The following is a 19,139-nucleotide window of genomic DNA, read 5'->3' as shown; positions in this document are numbered from 1 at the left end:
TAAAATGGACTGAGTGAAACTTCAGTGGCTGACTGATATAATGTCCTGCCTCGCAGGGCAGTGAGTTGTGCCTTTAACCAGTGTGAGCAAAGGGTGTAGATTCTGTGCCAAAAAAATCTGGCTTTTGTGCCAATTGAAAAAAGGCCGGCATTCTGATTTTCTACAATTCTGATTCACGGGTGGGGCAGCAAGAAATAGGATTCTAAACTGCAGCTTTCTTTCTTTCTTTCTTTCTTTCTTTCTTTCTTTCTTTCTTTCTTTCTTTCTTTCTTTCTTTCTTTCTTTCTTTTTCTTTCTTTCCATGTACTTCAGGGGTGTCAAACTGCTGGCCCACGGGCCGGACGCGTCACGACAAAACTGTGCCCACCCCATTGCCGGCAATGGGGAAAAAGCTCTGATACGTCGCGCGTTTGACATGTCTCACGTGACGTCTCGCTCACGTTACGTCGTGAGTTTGACATGTCTGATGTACTTGATTTGTTTATTTTGGGCTCAGATTGGCAGAGGCAACCAGAAAGTCCATATTGGTTAATTTGTAGCCAGTTTATTTTTATTTAATTTTTTGCCTTCTGCTTGGAAGAAATCTAATTTGCCACATGGTGAATAGCATGCATTTCCACGCTGGTTGCAGAGAAGGTAATCCTCCCCTGGGACTCTATGAAAGTGCAAGTTAATACTATATTTTTCTGGCTAATAATGTTTAATGGCCTTATTTATCGAATAGTTTTGATATACTACCTTCATTAGCTTTTATTCCAGGGTTATTCACAATATAAGTTAAAAAAAACACACTAAAAAAGCTAAAATCAATAAAACATCTAGCCTAAATAACAATTAGAAGGAGCAGGGTGAAGCAATTCATTTTCAGTTTAGGTTTTAGTTCCCCTCGTTGCCTAAAATGCCACTCATTAAAATAAATAGGAAAAAAATAAGTTAGCCAAAACTCTAAAAGACAAGGTGAGTGGGCACCTTATTTATTTATTTGGTCATACACCGAAAGACATTTTTTCCTATCATACAGCAAAAAGACAGTTTTAATGAAAGACGTAGGTACCATAGATCATGTAAATAGAGAAAACATCAGATAAAGAAATGGTAATAAAGAAAATAACATTAAAAGTAATAAAGAAAATAGCAAAAAGGTCTAAAAGAGAAAGGAGAATAGGAAAGAAAGGGCATATACGGATGAGTCTAATCCAGTGTTTTTCAATCTTAAAAAATTTAAGATGGACTTAAGTTTCCAGAATTCTGGGAGTTGAAGTCCATACATGTTAAAAGTTACCAAGGTTGAAAAACAGTGGCCTAAACTAGCAGGAATATCTAGAGCTGCATCACAAGCCGTTCCTTTTTTCCACCAAAAAATTAATTAGTTTTTTTAAAATGTCTAAACTACAAAAAAAGGCATAGAAAAAAAAACAATTAAAAAGGAAGAGGGAAGGATAAGGAAAAAGCAAATTTGGGCAATACAGACAAACATGGGGGGAAGGCGGCTTTAGAAAAGAATAACTTCTGACTTTCTTTGTTAGATACAAATATGAAATACGATGAGCTTTTTGAAACAGGATAAACCATAGCGCACTGTACTTCTCTAGTTGTAAACAGGTCTAGTCGTCACATCCCAAGGTTAAAATTCTTTTTCTTTCAGCTGCAAAGCAAAATATCCAGGAATGGTTTCCAAATAGAAATAAAACTAGAATAAAATCTTTTCTTTAATCAACCCATTCAATTTTGCCCTGTCCACCAACTTCATTAATTTCACCATCCATCCTTCTATTGTGGGTACTGCAGAGGTTGAGTCCTTTCATGTTGGTGCTTAGAGTAACCTTGTGGCTCTTATCATTTATTGTAACTTTGCTCTTATGTATGACAACAACAGCAACAAGAAGATCAAAAGCCATTCTTCTCAAATCTTACCTTCCTCCACTTCTACCTACAGGTAGTCCTTGACCTATGACCACAATTGAGCCCAAAATATCTGTTGCCATGCTAGGCAGCTGTTAAGTGAATTTTGCCCCATTTTACCACCTGTCTTGCTACAGCTGTTAAGTGAATCACTGCAGTTGTTAAGCTAGTGATGCGGTTGTTCAGTGAATCTGGCTTCCCCGTTGATTTTTTTTTTGTCAGAAGGTCACAAAAGGTCATCACATGACCCCGAGACACTGCAACTGTCATAAATATGAGTCGGTTGCCAAGCCTCTGAATTTTGACCACGTGACCATGGGGATGCTGCAGTGGCCCCAAGTGTGAAAAAAGGTCATAAGGCATTTTTTCCCCCAGTGCCGTTGCAATTTTGAACGGTCACGAAATGAGCTGTTGTAAGTCGAGGACTACCTGTACTACGGCGCAGAATTTTGTGCCTTTTTGGGGCGACCGTGCTGAATTGACCTCTCAAAGAAAAGATGTTGAGACTTTGGGAAAAGTGCAAAGAAGTGCAACTAAGATGATTAAAGGAGATTAAAACATATGAAGAACGGTTGCAGGATTTGGGTTTGGCTAGTCTAGAGAAAAGGAGGACTGTGGGGGGGGGACATGATAGCAGTATTCCAGTGTTTGAGGCACTGCCACAAAGAGGGGGGGGGGTCAACTTGTTTTCCAAAGCACCAGAGGGCAGGACAAAGAAACAGTGGTTGGAGACTTATCAAGGAGAGAAGCAACCTGGAATTAAGGAGAAACGTCCTGACAGTGAGGACAATTATTCTATTCTATTCTATTCTATTCTATTCTATTCTATTCTATTCTATTCTATTCTATTCTATTCTATTCTATTCTATTCTATTCTATTCTATTCTAATTAAGGAGAGAAACAACCTGGAATTAAGGAGAAACTTCCTGACAGTGAGGACAATTAACCAGTGGAACATCTTGCCTCCAGAAATCGTGGGCACTCCATCACTGGAGATTTTTAAGAAGAGGCTAGACAGTCACTTGTCTGAAATGGTATAGGTTCTCCTGCTTGAGCACGGGGCTGGACTAGAAGATCTCCAAGGTCCCTTCCAGATTCTATTCTATTCTATTCTATTCTATTCTATTCTATTCTATTCTATTCTATTCTATTCTATTCTATTCTATTCTATTCTATTCTATTTAAGGAGAGAAACAACCTGGAATTAAGGAGAAATTTATCTACAGCGAGGACAATTAGCCAGTAAATCAGGCTTGCCTTCAGAAGTTGTGGGTGCTTCATCACTGGAGGTTTTAAAGAAGAGACCGGACAGTCACTTGTCTGAAATGGTATAGGGTCTCCTGCTTGAGCAGGGGGATGGACTAGATGACCTCCAATGTCCTTTCCAGCTCTATTTTGACTCAAAGGAAAAAAAACATGATTTCATATTGAGGCCAATCCAAATGTCCGTTGATGAGACAGATTTATTCTAAACACCAGGTATGATTCTGAGGAAAGAAGAAAGTTGCTATTCCTATCCAGAACAGGGTTTGGGAGTCATTGTTATCATTTTACTTTTGGTGTTTGGGGGATTCAAATAGTTCTGACTCCTTTTCATTCTTCTAGGATACGTGGATCCATCTGCCGCAGAAAACCTCAAGGCCTCGCACAGTCAAGAGGAACTAAGCAAACCTTGCAGCTTGGTGCTAAGTGGAGGGGAAGGGTATATTAATCTCCGGATAGGTAAGTGGGGATGGAGAAACTAAAGTGGTCCAGAGGTGACTCAGTTTCACTTCCACCCACCCCACCCCCCTTGTCCAATGGCAAGAGATAGTGGGGTGCTGTAATCCAGTAACCAACAGCCATCTTGATACCAATAAAAGAGAAAATTTGTAGCTCAGGGTTGAACTGGTTTTTTTATAATTAGTTTTAATTTTTAATATGTATCAATTACTACGGGCATAGTGTTTAATCACTTTTTAATTTTTGTATCCTGTTTTTTATTATGTATTGCCCTGTTCACCGCCCTGAGTCCTTCAGGAGAAGGGCGGTATACAAATTAAATTATTAAATTAAATTAAACTGTGGGGTCCTTGGTGCTCTCTGAACTTGGTTGCTTTCTTACAGACATTTCATTTCCCAATTAAGTAACATCATCAGTGCTAGAAGGAAGTGGGGTTTGCTTTCTATTTATAAGGTAAAGGTAAAGGTTCCCCCCGCACATGCGTGCTAGTTGTTTCCAACTCTAGGGGCCGGTGCTCATCTCCGTTTCAAAGCCGAAGAGCCAGTGCTTGTCTGAGGACGTCTCCGTGCATGGAACGCTGTTACCTTCCCACCGTAGTGGTCCCTATTTTTCTACTTGCATTTTTACGTGCTTTCGAACTGCTGGGTTGGCAGAAGCTGGGACGAGTAATAGGCCCTCACTCTGTTACGCGGCACTTGGGATTCGACCCGCCAAACTGCCGACCTTCTGATCGACAAGCTCAGCATCCTAAACCACTGAGCCACCGCGTCCCTTTTCTGTTTATACACTAGTGTTTTTCCCGAGTGGTGTTGGTGGGAATGTTCTTGGTGGTTCCTTTGGGGTAGACCTGAAGTCTTCTAATGTGGCCACCGTTTTCTTCCATGTCCAGGAGACAACTCCGATAAGCACTATGGTGACCTGCTACACCCGAACCCGCGCCTCCGTCGAGCGGAGCGGAGCCACCTCATCGTCTGGCAGGTGCAGGACTGAGGTCATGATCGTGGACATTTGGGACATGTGCTTCTGCCTGGGAGGGAATGACACAGCTGCCAGATGTTGACATTGCCTTCCTGTCACTGTTTCCTGCTCTCTTCCCTGACTCAGGTCACCCCTCTCTGGGGTTTGCAGAGTTGAGATAAAACTTTTTTTACCTTTTGAGACTGGTGATGGGGAAAAGCCACTGGAGCTCTGGAATCTGTTTGGTGAACAGGCTCGGTGAGAAGAATAGTTGGTGCCTCCTCCAAATCCTCCCTTTATATCATCGATTTCCATTCTTCCACACTGGAGTTGGGCCATTTGTATATAGACTGAACGCCTTCAAATCCTGATTTTATTGCTCAAGGTGCCCTCAGTTTACAAAGAATAACAATATACCTCTTGCTGGTCAGATGCTTGGAAGTAGATAGCCACGAATTGTTTAGTACCAATGGGGATTGAAGGCAGAGCTTCAAAATCATTGGAGCTGAAACTGCCAAAAACTGGGAAATACTCTGGAAGAGAAGCAGCACCCACATTGGATGAAGTGAAGGAATTTCCGAATCCTTTCCGGATTCCTACTTGACTATGATTGAAACTGATGGTTTTCTACTTCTAGTAAATGTGGACATTCGGGAATAGAACTGGTGAAGCCTGTTGAAGCAAGCTGCTGCATTACTCAAAGAGACCTCAAGGGGGAGCTTCCTTGTCCTTGCTCTGGAATTGCAACAGGGATTATACCACCTCCACCCCCTTCACCTCTTGGAGTTAACCAAATCCTGCCTGGAACTCTTTAAAGATGCATTTGCTTCAAGACACCTCTCCCCACCCCACTCCACCCCGTTTAATTTCTCAGGGTTTCTTCTATGATGTTTATTAACTCTTCAGGGACTGAGTTTTTAGAAGGAACTCAGCATCTCCCTTTGTGGGATGGTTTCATATTAAAGCTATTGTTATTCTTATTCTTGCTGTGGCTGGTACTACTGTACTACTACTACTGTTCTGTCCCTCGTGCTTGTTCAGGAATTGCATTTGGAGTCTTTATGCAAGGCAGAAGATAAAATTTCTCACAAAACACAGCTGGAGATTTCTTGTGTCTAAAGTATTCCTGGTAGACAGAACCATACCTCATTGTTAAAGTAATTTGATTTATCCTAATGTAATGCTGCAGTAGCTTGCTATTTATCTATGGAAAAATAAGCTATGAGAAGTCCCAACTATTAATGTCCATCTGCATTCAAGCAGGACAATTTTATCCCATTAAAAAAAAAAGAGTTATTGCCATTTGACTGAGGGGTAATACAGGTGGTCTTCAAGTTACAACCATTCATTTAGTGACTGCTAAAGTTACAGGGGCACTGAAGAAAGTGACTGACTACTGGTCCTTACCCTTAAAAACTTTTGCACCATCCCCACACTATGTGATCAAAATTCTGGTACTTGGCCAGTATTTATGATGGTTGCTACATCCCAGGATCACATGAATGCTACTCGGGACCTTCTCAGCTAGCTTTGGACAAGCAAGGTGAATTGGAGAAGCTGGATTTGTTTAATGACCACATAATTCACTTAACAACTGTAGTGCTTTGCTTAACAACTGTGGCAAAGAAGGTCATCAAATTGGGGGTGGCTCATTTGCTTAGCAATTAAAATTCTGGTCCCAACTGTGGTTATAAGTCAAGAACTACCTAAGCCTCTTTACGCAAACAGTTTGAGAATTCCTGATGCAATTATTGTATTATTTCTATGTCTACTACTAGTAGTCCTCGATTTAACAACCACTCATTTAGTAACTGTTCAAAGTCACAACAGCACTGAAAAAAGCGATCATAATTATGACCATTTTTCACACTTAACCAACTGTTGCAGCTTCCCCATGGTCACATGATCAAAATTAGGATGCTTGGCAACTGGCATGTATTTATGGCAGTTGCAGTATCCCTGGGTCATGTGATCACTTTTTGCAGCATCCTGACGAGCAAAGTTAATGGGGAGGCCAGATTTATGTAACAACCATGTTACTAACTTAACAACTGTAGTGATTCACTTAAGGACTGTGCCAAGAAAGGTTGCAAAATGGGACAAAACTCACTTAACAACTGTCTCGCAACTGTCTCACTTAGTAGCAAAAATTTGGGTTCAGCTGTGGTCATAAGTCGAGGACCATCTGTAGTCTTATATTTCAATTTACTTCCAACAAGTCGAATCAACTTCTCAAATTCCACATTGCCTAGAAATTCTGCGAACTGAAGTTCAGACATCTGGAGGACATCAGGAAAATGCTATATCTATCCCACCAGGGGCCCTATTTTCTCCAACAAAAATGAAAATGGAACCTCCCAATCCAGAATATCTGCAAAGGTATCAAGGCGTGTGAATACCATGAAAGTGCTTTAGGTTGCTAAGAGTCAATGAAATCATCTGGTGGAGGTGCACTTCTGAACATCTGGTAGAGATGCACTTATTTTCCAAAGTACCAGAAAGCAAGACAAGAAACCATGGATGGAAACTAATCAAGGAGAGAAGCAACCTGGAATTAAGGAAAAACTTCCTAATAGGACAATTAACCACTGGGACAGCTTGCCTTCAGAAGTTGTGGGTGCTTCATCACTGGAGGTTTTTAAGAGGAGACTTGGACAAGCCACCTGTCTGAAATGGTATAGGGTATCTTGCTTGAGCAGGGGGTTGGATTAGAAGACCTCCACGGTCCCTTCCAGTTCTATTCTGTTTGATTTCTTGCTTCATAGTACATAATAAAATGCCACCACATCCCAACCCAAAAGTTCTAGTGACGGGCAGTGACACTGTAGCTGCTGCCATCATGGCATTCCTACGAACACAGAGCCATGCTCATGACAATTATTGTAAAGCTTAGACATAAAGAAAAAAATAAGTCCATTGGACAGAGGATCTGGATCATATGCTGGGCGTGAAGCTCAATTCCCACCTTCCGACCCAACTGGGATTTTCTCTATGGTACCAGCCCTGTTGGAAATGCAGCCTAATTGTCCTATCATAACTCACAAAAGGTGGCAAGTAGGTCATTTGCCTGATGAATATTAAAACACCGATGAATCAAAATACTGGTTAGCATGGCTGGGGAAGTCTGGGAGTTGAAGTCCACATAAATCTTGCTCAGGTTAAGATACACTGGTAAATCTTAGCTTTGTCTTTCAGTTGGTATATCACAGTGTTTCTCAGTCTTAACAACTTTAGTTCTGGGATCTGAAGTCAATCTTAAAGTTGAGAAACACTGGTCTAGGCACAGGATTTAAATCTGTTTGAACCTATGAGGATTGAAGTCCACAAAGCTGGAAGTGAAGGAGCTTGAAGCCAGATGACTGAGGCCAGCTTTAAACTAAAGCTACGCAGGCTGCGGCCTAGTACCAGGCTGTGGCCCATTCAGAACCGGGCTGCAGCAGAGGTGCACGAGCACATGCACATGTGCAGCTCCACTTGTGTGGGCGGCAGGGAAGCCTGCAGCTCTATCTGTGCAAGTGGTGGGCAAGTGCACACATCCGTGCCACTCACGCAAAACCATCCCCTCTCCCCCCCCTGCCCCTTGCTGATACATAAATCCGTAAAGATTGGGGAACACACTGATCTAGGGCGTCAATGTTTGGGGACGCCCATGCCACCTAATCTTCCAGATCATTCTAAAGATGCCATCTTTGCATCAGCAGAAGATGGTACCATCAGTCAATATAACCTAGGGACACCATATAACCTTTAGTTAGCACTGGGTAGGACCCTTATCCAAACCCCATCCAAGGGCAAGGAACCATGTAAGGGCAGAAGAAGAAACAGATTTCAACAATGGATCTGTTATAAATAGCGAGCTTAGGTGCTTGATTTTGCACTAGCTGTATTTTGTTACTAGGGTATCTAATATCTGCAATAAAAGAAATTCATTTGGCCAAGTGTTGACTCTTCTGTTGTTAGCTCCTGAGTGCTGTTTAAGTTTCTAGGCCAAGAGGTCAGCATCCTTCTTCCACATAGAGGCCAATGGCCATGTCTGCATTGCAGGAAATCCTTGCTTAATGAGGAGTTGTTTAATGAGCAAAGTGATGACCATCCTCCCAAAAGCTAATTACAACCCTTCCTAGACGTTAGACATTACTGCTAGGCACCACCATCACCCAGCAGCCACAGGGTTGCATTTCAGGCACTTGGCAGCCATCTCACATTTTCAACCAGTTGCATTTTTCCAATGTTGGTTGCTGAATAATAATAATAATAATAATAATAATAATAATAATAATAATAATAATAATAATAATAATAATAATAATAATAATAATAATAATAATTTGCCAGCCCAAAATGCCCATTTGAGAGAATGGATTCACTTAATGACCATGTGGTTTGCTTAACAATCGCACCATTTGATTAACTACAATGGTGACTCACTTTATGACCCTTGTAAAACTATTGTAAAATGGAGTCAGGTCGTGGGGCGACCCACTTAATGACCACAGTGGCTTACAATGGACATTCCAGGCTCCGTTGTGGTACTTAAAGCGAGGACTACTTGTACTCTCTCTTGAGTAAATACACTGGCAATTGGGACAAACCATAGAGAAGTGTTTCTTAAGGGGAAAATAGAGGGGTGAGGCCAAAAGAAAAAAGAGGGCATGCAGAGGGCGCCCCTTGTGGTTGGGGAAAGAAATGCTTCTGGAGGGAGGGAGGAAGAGACCTCAGTAACTGAAGGTGTGTTATAAGCAATATAGACATTATGTCATTCAAATCATTGCAATTTATTTAAATGATACAGTTCTACATCAGGTATGAGACAGAACTGCAAAGTTTACTTTTTTAGAATCGCCGCAAGCAAGAGATAAGGTATGACATATATTTTTTTGTGATGATTTTAGGTGGCAGGACAGACCCATCCTGTGGGCTGTTGGTTGCCAACTATTGTTTTAGAGAGGTTTGAAACCTCTCCTTAAATATGCATTGCTAAAAACGAAGGAAAGGATACTATAGTTTGCCTCTTTGTTTTTATTTGGCCTCAATAATTTCTCTATCTACTTTTATGACCAACATAGAGGTGTTTTTTTTTGGCATTTTGCACACACAAGATATATTTTGAGATAATAAAGCACATAAATCTCTTTTAGCTTTGTATTTTCCAGGGGTAACATTCTCTGAATCATCTGGCAGTTCTAAGAGAAAAATTTACTTTAAGGAATCACTTGCGCTTTCCCAACAGGTAGACTTACCTTTGCTTGGCATATTGCCATCCTCTTAGATCCGAGACTAATGCTTAGAATTTCCAGATTGTGAGCTCCACCATCTAAGAATATTTGAGTTGTGGCATGAAAAAAACATTCCACCTAGCTGGAGAGCGGCAGTCATCCAGCCCCCATCTTCTTGCTACCCCCTTTTGACCCTTTGCTGATTTTCTCTACTCTCTAACAATCCAGCAGCCCACCCCCAGCTTTCTTGGTTGATGTCACAATGCAGAAATAATTGGCAGACAGATTTTCCAGTAGGAGAGAGATGCCTTTCAGCCAAGAAAGGTGGAAAGTGGAGAGAAGAGAGGGTACAGAAACGGGGAGCCCCGAAAACCATGGGGGGGTCCAGCCCCACCCAGAACGATGAGCCAGAATTTTGTGGCCTGGGGGATGCTTTTGCTCCAGTGTCATGATAATCAAGCAGGGATTATAAATTCTCCCACTCAGTCTTAGCCATGTTCTCATATCCTCCAGGTGGGAACAACTTACATACTTGTGTTTTTCTGCTGGGTTGTGAGGAAGGATCAAATACAGGAGGATGTTTGTTGAGTTTCATGGGGGTTAAAGGGAAAGACTTGGGTGACAATCGTTTTGCTTGTGGGCAGAAGCTAACAGCAGTGTCAGCCACTTTTTCAGATAATGGTCCTCCGAGGGTTTACCTTGCATATTTTGGAGGTGGCCCTCTAAAGAACCTTTCATTTGAAATTTAAATTTGAGGGAACACCTGCTGCTGGCATCAACTTCCCTTCGTCCTCTCGCACAGGGAGGGTCTCCTCAGGGTACCGCCGGTAAAAGATTGCCGGCAGACAATACCCAGGGGGAGGGCCTTCTCTGTGGGTGCGCCTGCCCTTTGGAATCAGCTGCCTGTAGAGCTTAGGACTGCCCCTGACCTTTGCTCATTCCGCCGGGACCTAAAGACCTGGCTCTTCAAGCTTTCTGGCCTAGACTGAGAGTATTAACTGGGGTTTTAATTGTATTTTTAATTGTAATTGGGTTATATTTCAAGGTTAGTGTAATTATTTTAATTGCTTTAATTTTTGTAACTTGTTGCATTGTTTTAAAAAAACCTTGTGAACCGCCCTGAGTCCTACGGGAGAAGGGCGGTATATAAGTTTAATAAAATAAATAAATTAAATGTAATTTGGTTTCATTAAATACCCCCAACCTCAACAGATCTGGTGCAATTTTTCCTGACCCTTCAGAAGATGACATACAATTACACAAAGATCTGGTGAAACTTGGGGTGTTTTAGTTTTATTTAAATCTTAAACAATTTAAAATGCGTGGGGAACATATGAGGGTCACTTAGAGGGTTTGGAGTTATTCTGAGGCTGGTCTCAGCAGATGGCTGAGTTTGGAGACCGGAGGATTTTTCTTTCATCCCGTGAAATTGACTTCAGCGTCAGAGAGGACCAACTAGACGTGAGTCAGCCCTGCAAGGTAGTCCAGGCAAGAAGCACAAACCCTGAATACTAGCACTACCTGTGTTGTAGTCTGTAACAGCATCTTTCAAGTCTGAAAGCATTAGAGACAGTTCCTTCTGAGGTGCTTCCCACACTTGTTTTTCCTTCGGAATCAGGAGGAAATCAGAATTACATTTTCTAATGTGTGCCAGTGTGTTTACAGAAAAAAAATGACAATAAAGGTTATCTTATCTTATCTTCTTGCTTTGCCTTACCTTACCTTACCTTCCCTTGCCTTGCCCTGCCCTGCCCTGCCCTATCCTATCCTATCCTATCCTATCCTATCCTATCCTATCCTATCCTATCCTATCCTATCCTATCCTATCCTATCCTATCTTATCTCACCTCATCCCACTTTACCTCACCTTACCTTATCTTACTTTACCTTAGCTGTGGGCTGAGATATCTTGTGCATTACAGTTGTCTAGGCTGCAGCTCTTCTTCCTGTCTCCCAAGGTCATTTCCATATAATATTAAAACATGGAAATATATGTCATGATTCGTTGACTTGCAGTGTTCAAGAACAAAGTACAGGTCCCTGCTTCAAGTGGCTGTAGCTTGAGACAAAGAGAAAAAAACAACAACTGTGGATGGATACCAAAGGAGCACTCCACTGAGGGTGTAGGATAGGTCCTTTAAAGACGTGCCCAGTCCTGCAGACTAATTAAAAATGTTGTGAGCTTGCACATCTTGATTCTTGTCACACTTTCCACATCTGTTCTCTTATTATTTTGCTGCCTTCCAGGAAGGGAACCAACAAGGAGCCAGTGGAGTCCTCCAGAAGATATACATGATCAAGCTCTCCAGGGTTGGTCACCATCACCTGGCAAATTGCACAGATTGCTGCAGTTGCCAGAGTACAGTGTGTTTAGAGGCTCACAAACCTTTGAGAGCAACTTTTTCCAGGTGATTGGGTGCTCTTGTTGTCTAGGAATGAGCAGGGATTTTCAATAGGGAGAAACTGCTACTCTGTTTCCTATTCCTATTTATATGTGGGTATATGCATAATTCTGTATTTATTTATTCATTTATTTTTGTCATAGTTATGTAGTGCAGGGGGTCTTCAGACTTGGCCCTTTTATGACTTGTGGACTTCAACTCCCAGAATTCCTCAGCCAGTCATAAAAGGGCCAAGTTTGAAGACCCCTGATGTAGTGTATATCGGAGGTTGTGACCCTTTGAGAGCTGAATGCAACATAATTTCATTTTAACCTGCCGATTAGTGTGCATTCAAAGTGACAATAAAGTTATTATTCTATTACAAGTAGTCCTTAACCTACAACAACAATTGGGACCAGGATTTCTCCTTGCTAAGCAAGGCAGTCATTAAGTGAGTCACACTTAAAAGGCCTCACAACCTTGTTTGCCACAGTTGTGAAGTGAATCCAGCTTCCGCCCTTGACTTTGCTTGTTGGAAGGTGATCACATGACCCAGAACGCTGCAGCCATTTTGAATACATGCCAGTTGCCATGTAACTGGAGATTCTGTAAGGGTCATAAGCATAAGGTCTAGTCATAGGTCACTTTTTTCAATACCCATTGCAACCTCAAACAGTCACTAAACAAGAGGTTAAGTCAAGAACTGCCTGTAGCTCTCAGAGATGCTTATAGACCTGCTCCATGGCTTGAATTGTGCTGGCTGGTGGATCATTTCACCAGCAATCACACCTGGTCCTGGTGCTCAAGGATCCAGCAAGCGGATCACTGTTAGGGCCAGGGGCAAAGAACTCTCACATCACCACTTGGAGGGATGCCTTTTTCCCCATAAACAGCATTTTATTGCTAGGGAATGAGATTGGCTGGGTGGGAGCACAGCTGTAAATGTTCATTTTAGTTACACGTAATCCTCGACTTAGAACCACAATAGGGAGCAGAAAGCTTGTTGTTAAGCCTTGTGGTTGCTAAGCTAGACATCACCTGACTGTAATTTGTGATTTTCTCAATTGACCCTGCTTGTTGGAAGCCAGCTGGGAAGGTCGCAAATGGTGATCATGTCACTGCAAGACACGGTAACGACTGAAAGGGGAAGGACTGGTTTTAAGCCACATTTCTCAGCACCATACTCTGAACAGTTGCTAAATGGATGGACGCATGTCAAGGACTAGCTGTATTCATTTAGTAACAAAATGATACTTGTTCCTAAGTAATAAGACTAGACTGATAGCAAACTCCACCTCCCCCCCCCCCGTGCTCCTTGCTTCCCCCTGTCCATTTTTAATGTCACATTACCATACAGTAATTTCATTGTTTATCGATTCCATTGTTTAGTGTTTCTTTATTTTGATATGGGGACTGTAGGATAAAATACCTATGATGACTACATTGGGGTGCTTGTGGATCTTATGTTTATTCTTTTCATTTCTCCATTTTTACTGTTGTAAGCCACCCAGAATATCTCCTTGGAGAGATGGGCAACAAATAAATTAAACAAATACTATTCTGTGTGATCATTAAAAGCCAAGCTTCTAAACTTATTTGAAGGCATCTCGGGACACCTTCTTCTTTTGTCTCCATACAGGTGAACAAAGAAGGCCAATTCATTAACATCCACAAACATCCCAATGTAGTCACCATAGGTATTTTAGCCAGCAGCCCCAAGTTGCTCCTTCCTGATCTGATGATTATCGCCCGGGAAAAACAAGAAACAATGAATAAAATGCCGAGGTCTAGAGCATTAGAAATCACCCGGTAAGACTGGCACAGCATTCCTCACCCTGCCTTCCCATGCCTCCTTGCAAAGTTTGAGTTCTCATGTTGCTGTTCCTTATCTACAGGTTGATCCCAATGGAGCTGGTGGAGATTTTTGTCCATGACGCAAGCAAACGGCAGCTGAAAATGCAGCTGCCCACAGGGGACAAGTATTACCTGCAACTCTCTGCCAGGGAAGAGAAGGCGGATTTCCTCTTTGACTGCTGGGTGCGCCTGATTTACCTGATACGCCTGGCCACTGGCAAGAGCAAGACTCCGGAAAATCCCGAGAAGAAACCTGAGGTTGGCTCTTTATGGAAGAGTAGTCCTTTGTAAGCTAAGCTGGCCGAAGTGAGATAAAATTGGAAAATGTAAGAAGTACTGAATAAGAAGTGCAGGGTCAAGAATTGACCCAAGGAACAGGGGTAGGTAACCTTGGCTCTTTTATGACTTGTGGACTTCAATACCCAGAATTCCTAAACCAGCCATGCTGACTCAGGAATTCTGGAAGTCCACAAGTCATAAAAGAGCCAAGGTTGCCTACCCTTGAACTAGATCCTTCCCTATGCCAATCCATTTTGAACTGAATTGAATACTTGATTTGGCTAAGTGTCGCTAGACGCACAAGGAATTCATCTCCGGGTAGAGAAGCACTCAGTGTACATGCAAAGCAACAGTAAAAACAATAATACCTGTGAAAGAAGGAAAGGATAACAAGAATAAATAATAATACTGCAGGCGCACTATATGGCTAATATACATAGACATTAGACAATACATAGACATTAGACAGAACTGTAAGAATTAGATGTTCAGCAGAGTAAGGGTCCCTGTGCCAAGTTGTCTTGGCATACAATGCCCCATAGCAGTGTCCCAAGGGAAGGAGTTGAAATAGTTTATGTCCAGGATGTGAGGGATCTGCAGACATCTTCTCAGCCCTCCTTTTGACCCATGCAATATGGCGGTCTTCCTTGGAATGCAGGCTGGTTGTAATTATTCTTTCTGCAGTCTTGACTATTCATTGAAGTTTCCTGTTTGGTTGCTGTACCAAACCACACAGTTATAGAAGTACAAATAACAGACTCCATAATTCCTATGCAAAACTGTACCAACAGATGCTGGGATAATCTGAATTTCCTCAACTGACAGAGGAAGAACATTCTTTGTTGTGCCTATTTAATGATAACAATGAGCTGTGGTGGCGCAGTGGTTAGAATCCAGTATTGCAGGCTAATTCTGCTGACCGCCGACAGCCAGCAGTTCAGTTCTCACCAGCTCAAGGTTGACTCAAACTTCCAGCCTTCAGAGGTCGGTAAAACGAGGGCCCAGATTGTTGGGGGCAATACGCTGACTCTGTAAATTGTTTAGAGAGGGCTGTAAAGCACTATAAAGCAATATATAAGTCTAAGTGCTATTGCTATTGTTATACTGTAGTTCTAATGTTAACCATCCATTTCAAGCCCTAGGAGATTATAGAACCCACAATTTGTTCAACCTTCTTAGTTGGTCTACTTCTTACCCTCTCTTGATCTCTCAGACATTGCCACAATCTCCCCTTCATTGTGCCATGCACATATCAATGCCGTCTCATTCATTTCTACTCACATCAGGTCAGGTAGTCCTCGACTTACTACCACAACTGAGCCCAAAATTTCTGTTGCTAAGTGTGGCAGCCGTTAAGTGTCATGTGATCAAAATTCAGACTGTTGGCCACTATCTCCCATTTATGACGGTTGCAGCGTCCCGGGATCATGTGATCACCTTTTGTGACCTTCTGACGAGCAAAGTCAAAATGGATAAACTGGATTCACTTAACAACCGTGTTACTAACTTGACAGATGCAGCGATTCACTCAACAAATGTCTCACTGAGCAACATAAATTTTGGGCTCCATTGTAGTTCATAAGTTGAGGACTGCCTATTGATTGGTAGGCAACCTTGGCTCTTTTTTGACTCGTGGACTTCAACTCCCAGAATTCCTGAGCCAGCATGGCTCAGCTTGGAAACCTCTCCCTTTTCCCTCAGCGTGGCTGGCTCAGGAATTCTGGGAGTTGAAGTCCACGAGTCATAAAAGAGCCAAGGTTGCCTACCCCTGGCCTAGCAGAATATAATCTGCGGGAATTCCCTTAGGCTCCCATGATTGGTTCATGGCCTTGAATCCTTTTCAAAACTGTGTGAAAGGGGATCCGGTCCAAGCAAGCAATAAGAGTTTTCTTTTCCTTCCCACCTATCTGGTGTGATTCATTGGGCTTGCATGGCAGGTAAAAGGAGCTGAGGTTCCTGGAATGATACCATGACACTATATATTTCTTTTATTACAGAGGCCCCCTCCTAGAGAACACATTCAGCATCCAGGCCCTAAAGCGAAGCAGCTGTCTGTAGATAAGGAGTCAGCAAAGATTCAGCCCAAGTTGCACGAGCCGTTTTCTCCAAAAAGGATTTCTGAGGGCTTGACATCCAGGGCACCTGAGCTAATTTCAGCAGCAGATCGGCGGAAGAGTGTCAGAGAGCCCAATTTTGAGAAAAAGAAGCGTCTTTCCTCAAAAATCTCATCTGAATCGACTCCCATCCCAATCACACTTCAGAAAAGCAAAAAAGAAATATGCTTGTTACAAAAGACCAAACTGGCATCTCCGCTACAAAAAAGCCCTCAAGCCACGAGGAAGGAGGATCCTGCTACTACATCAAGGGAGAGCCATCCTGGCCCATCCAAGTCTCCTGGACCTCCGTCCCAGAGCCAATCGCCAAAGCAGAATCAACCTGCATCCAGAGTTGAACCAAAGGCAAATCCTACGTTGGTGGAAACTGGTCCATCTCAGGCTGCCCAAAGGAAATCAAAAGTAGAATCTGTGAAAGAAAGCATTCCGGTTAACCATCTAGCAAATCAGAGCCAGAACAGTAAAACTAATAAATATTCGGGGAACCCAAGCATGATTCTGGGGAACAAGCCACAGGCTTTTTCAAACATTTCCCCGGAAAAGGGACATCTCGCCTCGCAGAATGACCCCGGGCAGCAAGTCCACAGAGTCACAATGTCAGTAGGAGTGGAGACTTCACAAGTCATCTGCAAAACAGTGGCTGTGGGGCCCTCTGAAACGGCTGACCCAAATTTGAGCAAACTCCCCAATAAATTATTGAGCGCAAATAAATCTCACAAAGAGCAAAGTAAGACCACAGGAAAACAGGAGATGAGCAGGTAAAGTGGATTCAAAATGAGATGCACAGTCTTGGCACCTGACTTGATTGTTTGAGGGGACCTTCCATCTCCTGTTGGTGTCTGCTTGTCTTAAATGTTTGAACAGAGTTGAAATGCGTCAACCGATGAAATGGCGCCACTTTATGTGACCCAGAAAGTGACCCTTCTCTGCAATCACGTTTGTCCTCTGGAACAGCATGCACCCATAGAGTCAAATGGCCTCCATCCTGACCTCCTTCAAGGGCCCTGAACACCTGGTTCTTCCCCCAGGAATTGTGTTAGAGCGTGTAATGGGCCCTTTTAGGCATATGAAGTTGCAGTTTATGCCTTCATTTAACAACTGCATGTTTCATTTTAAAACGGTTGTAGCAAAAAAAGGTTGTAAAATCAGGCACAGTCATGACTTAACAACCACATCACTTAGTGACAGAGGTTCCAATCCCAATTGTGGTCCTAAGTCAAGGACTACCTATATTGAAGGTTCTGTTAAGCAGCCTTTACATCTGCTAGCTTCCTTTGACTTTTCTCTGTACCAATCTGTTGTCTGAAGATGGAAAAACCAGTTTGTAGAGACTTTTGTTCCTTTTCAACTGTATTTCAGCCTTTGCTTATCACTGTCTCTATCATCCAAATAGCAATAGCCATAGCACTTAGACTTATACACCACTTCACGGTGCTTTACAGCCCTCTCTAAGTGGTTTGCAGAGTCAGCATGCTGCCCCCAACAATGTGGGTCCTCATCTTACTGACCTCGGAAGGATGGAAGGTTGAGTTGACCTTAAGCCGGTGAGAACTGAACTGCCGGCAGCAGGCAGTCAGCAGAAGTAGCCTGCATTACCGCAGTCTAACCACTGCGCCACCACGGCTCTTAATGTCCATTTAGCTAAAATAAGAGCAGTTTTAAGTTAACCACTCCAGATCAATGGTCCACAACTTTGGAGCTCCAGGGCCCAGTTCTGTGGAGAACAGTTTTTCCATGGACCGGCGTGATGATGGTGGTTTACATAGATCCCACGCATGTGCAGATGAAGCCTCACTAACCTGCGTGGCCCAGTTCCTAACAGGAGACGGATCAGTACCAGTCCACAGCCCAGGGGTTGAGGACCCCTACTGTAGGCAATGCCTGGCATTCTGGCTGCAGATGAAACCCTTTCTAAACCACCAGGCACAGATGAGTGTTGGCAAAAATTATGATGTTTATTTCTACCACAGAGTTATTTTAAAAACATGTTGCCCCAGGGTTCTAGCTCCAGAGACCAATTAAGCATATATGAATGATTTTTTTTATTTACTTATCAACTTTTATAGGTCATCCATCTCATATGAGGTGAGTCTGGGTGGCCTACACTAAAATCAACTATTAAAACAATATAAAAGCAAATTAAAAGAACTAAATTATTAGCATAAAAGCACGATTTCAAGAGGGTGAATTAAGATGTCATACTGTACATGGTGCAATCAATGCACGAGCTCTCTGCTGCCTGGGGATTCCCAGGCCTGATGAAAAATTCACATTTTGAGGGCTTTTGATGGATGTATATTGACTTTTACAATTGGCTTGCTTAGCTTAAGAATATTATGCAGGACAAAGCTAATAAGAATTGAGATCTAGAGGTATAATCAGCATATGATCAGGATTATTTAGAGTTCCTTAAATTTGTCTGATTTAACCTCTGTCTTCTCAGAAGGCAGGTACCTTTGGCCAAGAACAAAGTGAAAACAGCAATAAACACAGGTAGGAAGAAATCTCAAATAAAATTACCAATAGCTGTATGGGTTACCCATGATACCTGCAGAGAATCCCTTGCTGAAATAAACGAAGTCATCGAACTAAGGCGCAGTATTGACTATGGGTCCAGATTTGCCCTTCTCCACATTCAGCAAAGCAGTCTGCTAACGTCTGCATGCAATTGATCAATGTAAGGGGAATCGAGACTAAGATGACCAGTTGGTA

At 42.5% G+C, this 19,139-nt stretch overlaps 3 protein-coding genes across 3 annotated transcripts in view; 2 read left to right on the top strand and 1 right to left on the bottom strand.

Annotated features, from left to right (window-relative positions):
* The window catches only part of LOC310650295 (C-Jun-amino-terminal kinase-interacting protein 4-like), a 46,739-nt gene extending 41,176 nt beyond the window's left edge, over positions 1–5,563 (top strand). The window contains exons 26-27 of the mRNA XM_083379157.1: positions 3,509–3,625; positions 4,516–5,563. Of these exons, the coding sequence (XP_083235283.1) occupies positions 3,509–3,625; positions 4,516–4,616 (218 nt within the window). The 3' untranslated portion in view covers positions 4,617–5,563. The remainder of the gene's footprint in view (positions 1–3,508; positions 3,626–4,515) is intronic.
* RPL28 (ribosomal protein L28) overlaps positions 1–19,139 on the bottom strand; it is a 532,136-nt gene that overhangs the window by 198,759 nt on the left and 314,238 nt on the right. The gene's annotated exons all lie outside the window — the stretch shown is intronic.
* On the top strand, positions 7,939–17,189 carry GARIN5B (golgi associated RAB2 interactor family member 5B; the record flags this gene model as incomplete). Its single annotated transcript, XM_083377428.1, has 5 exons — positions 7,939–8,101; positions 12,047–12,207; positions 13,820–13,989; positions 14,076–14,292; positions 16,311–17,189. 5 exons carry the CDS (start codon positions 7,939–7,941, stop codon positions 17,187–17,189), a joined length of 1,590 nt encoding a protein of 529 aa, XP_083233554.1.

The sequence above is a fragment of the Vipera ursinii genome (genome assembly GCF_947247035.1).
Source record: "Vipera ursinii genome assembly, chromosome: Z".
Taxonomy (NCBI): Eukaryota; Metazoa; Chordata; class Lepidosauria; order Squamata; family Viperidae; genus Vipera; species Vipera ursinii.
Note: the sequence above shows the minus strand (reverse complement) of the source record. Positions and strands in the feature narration are given on the sequence as shown.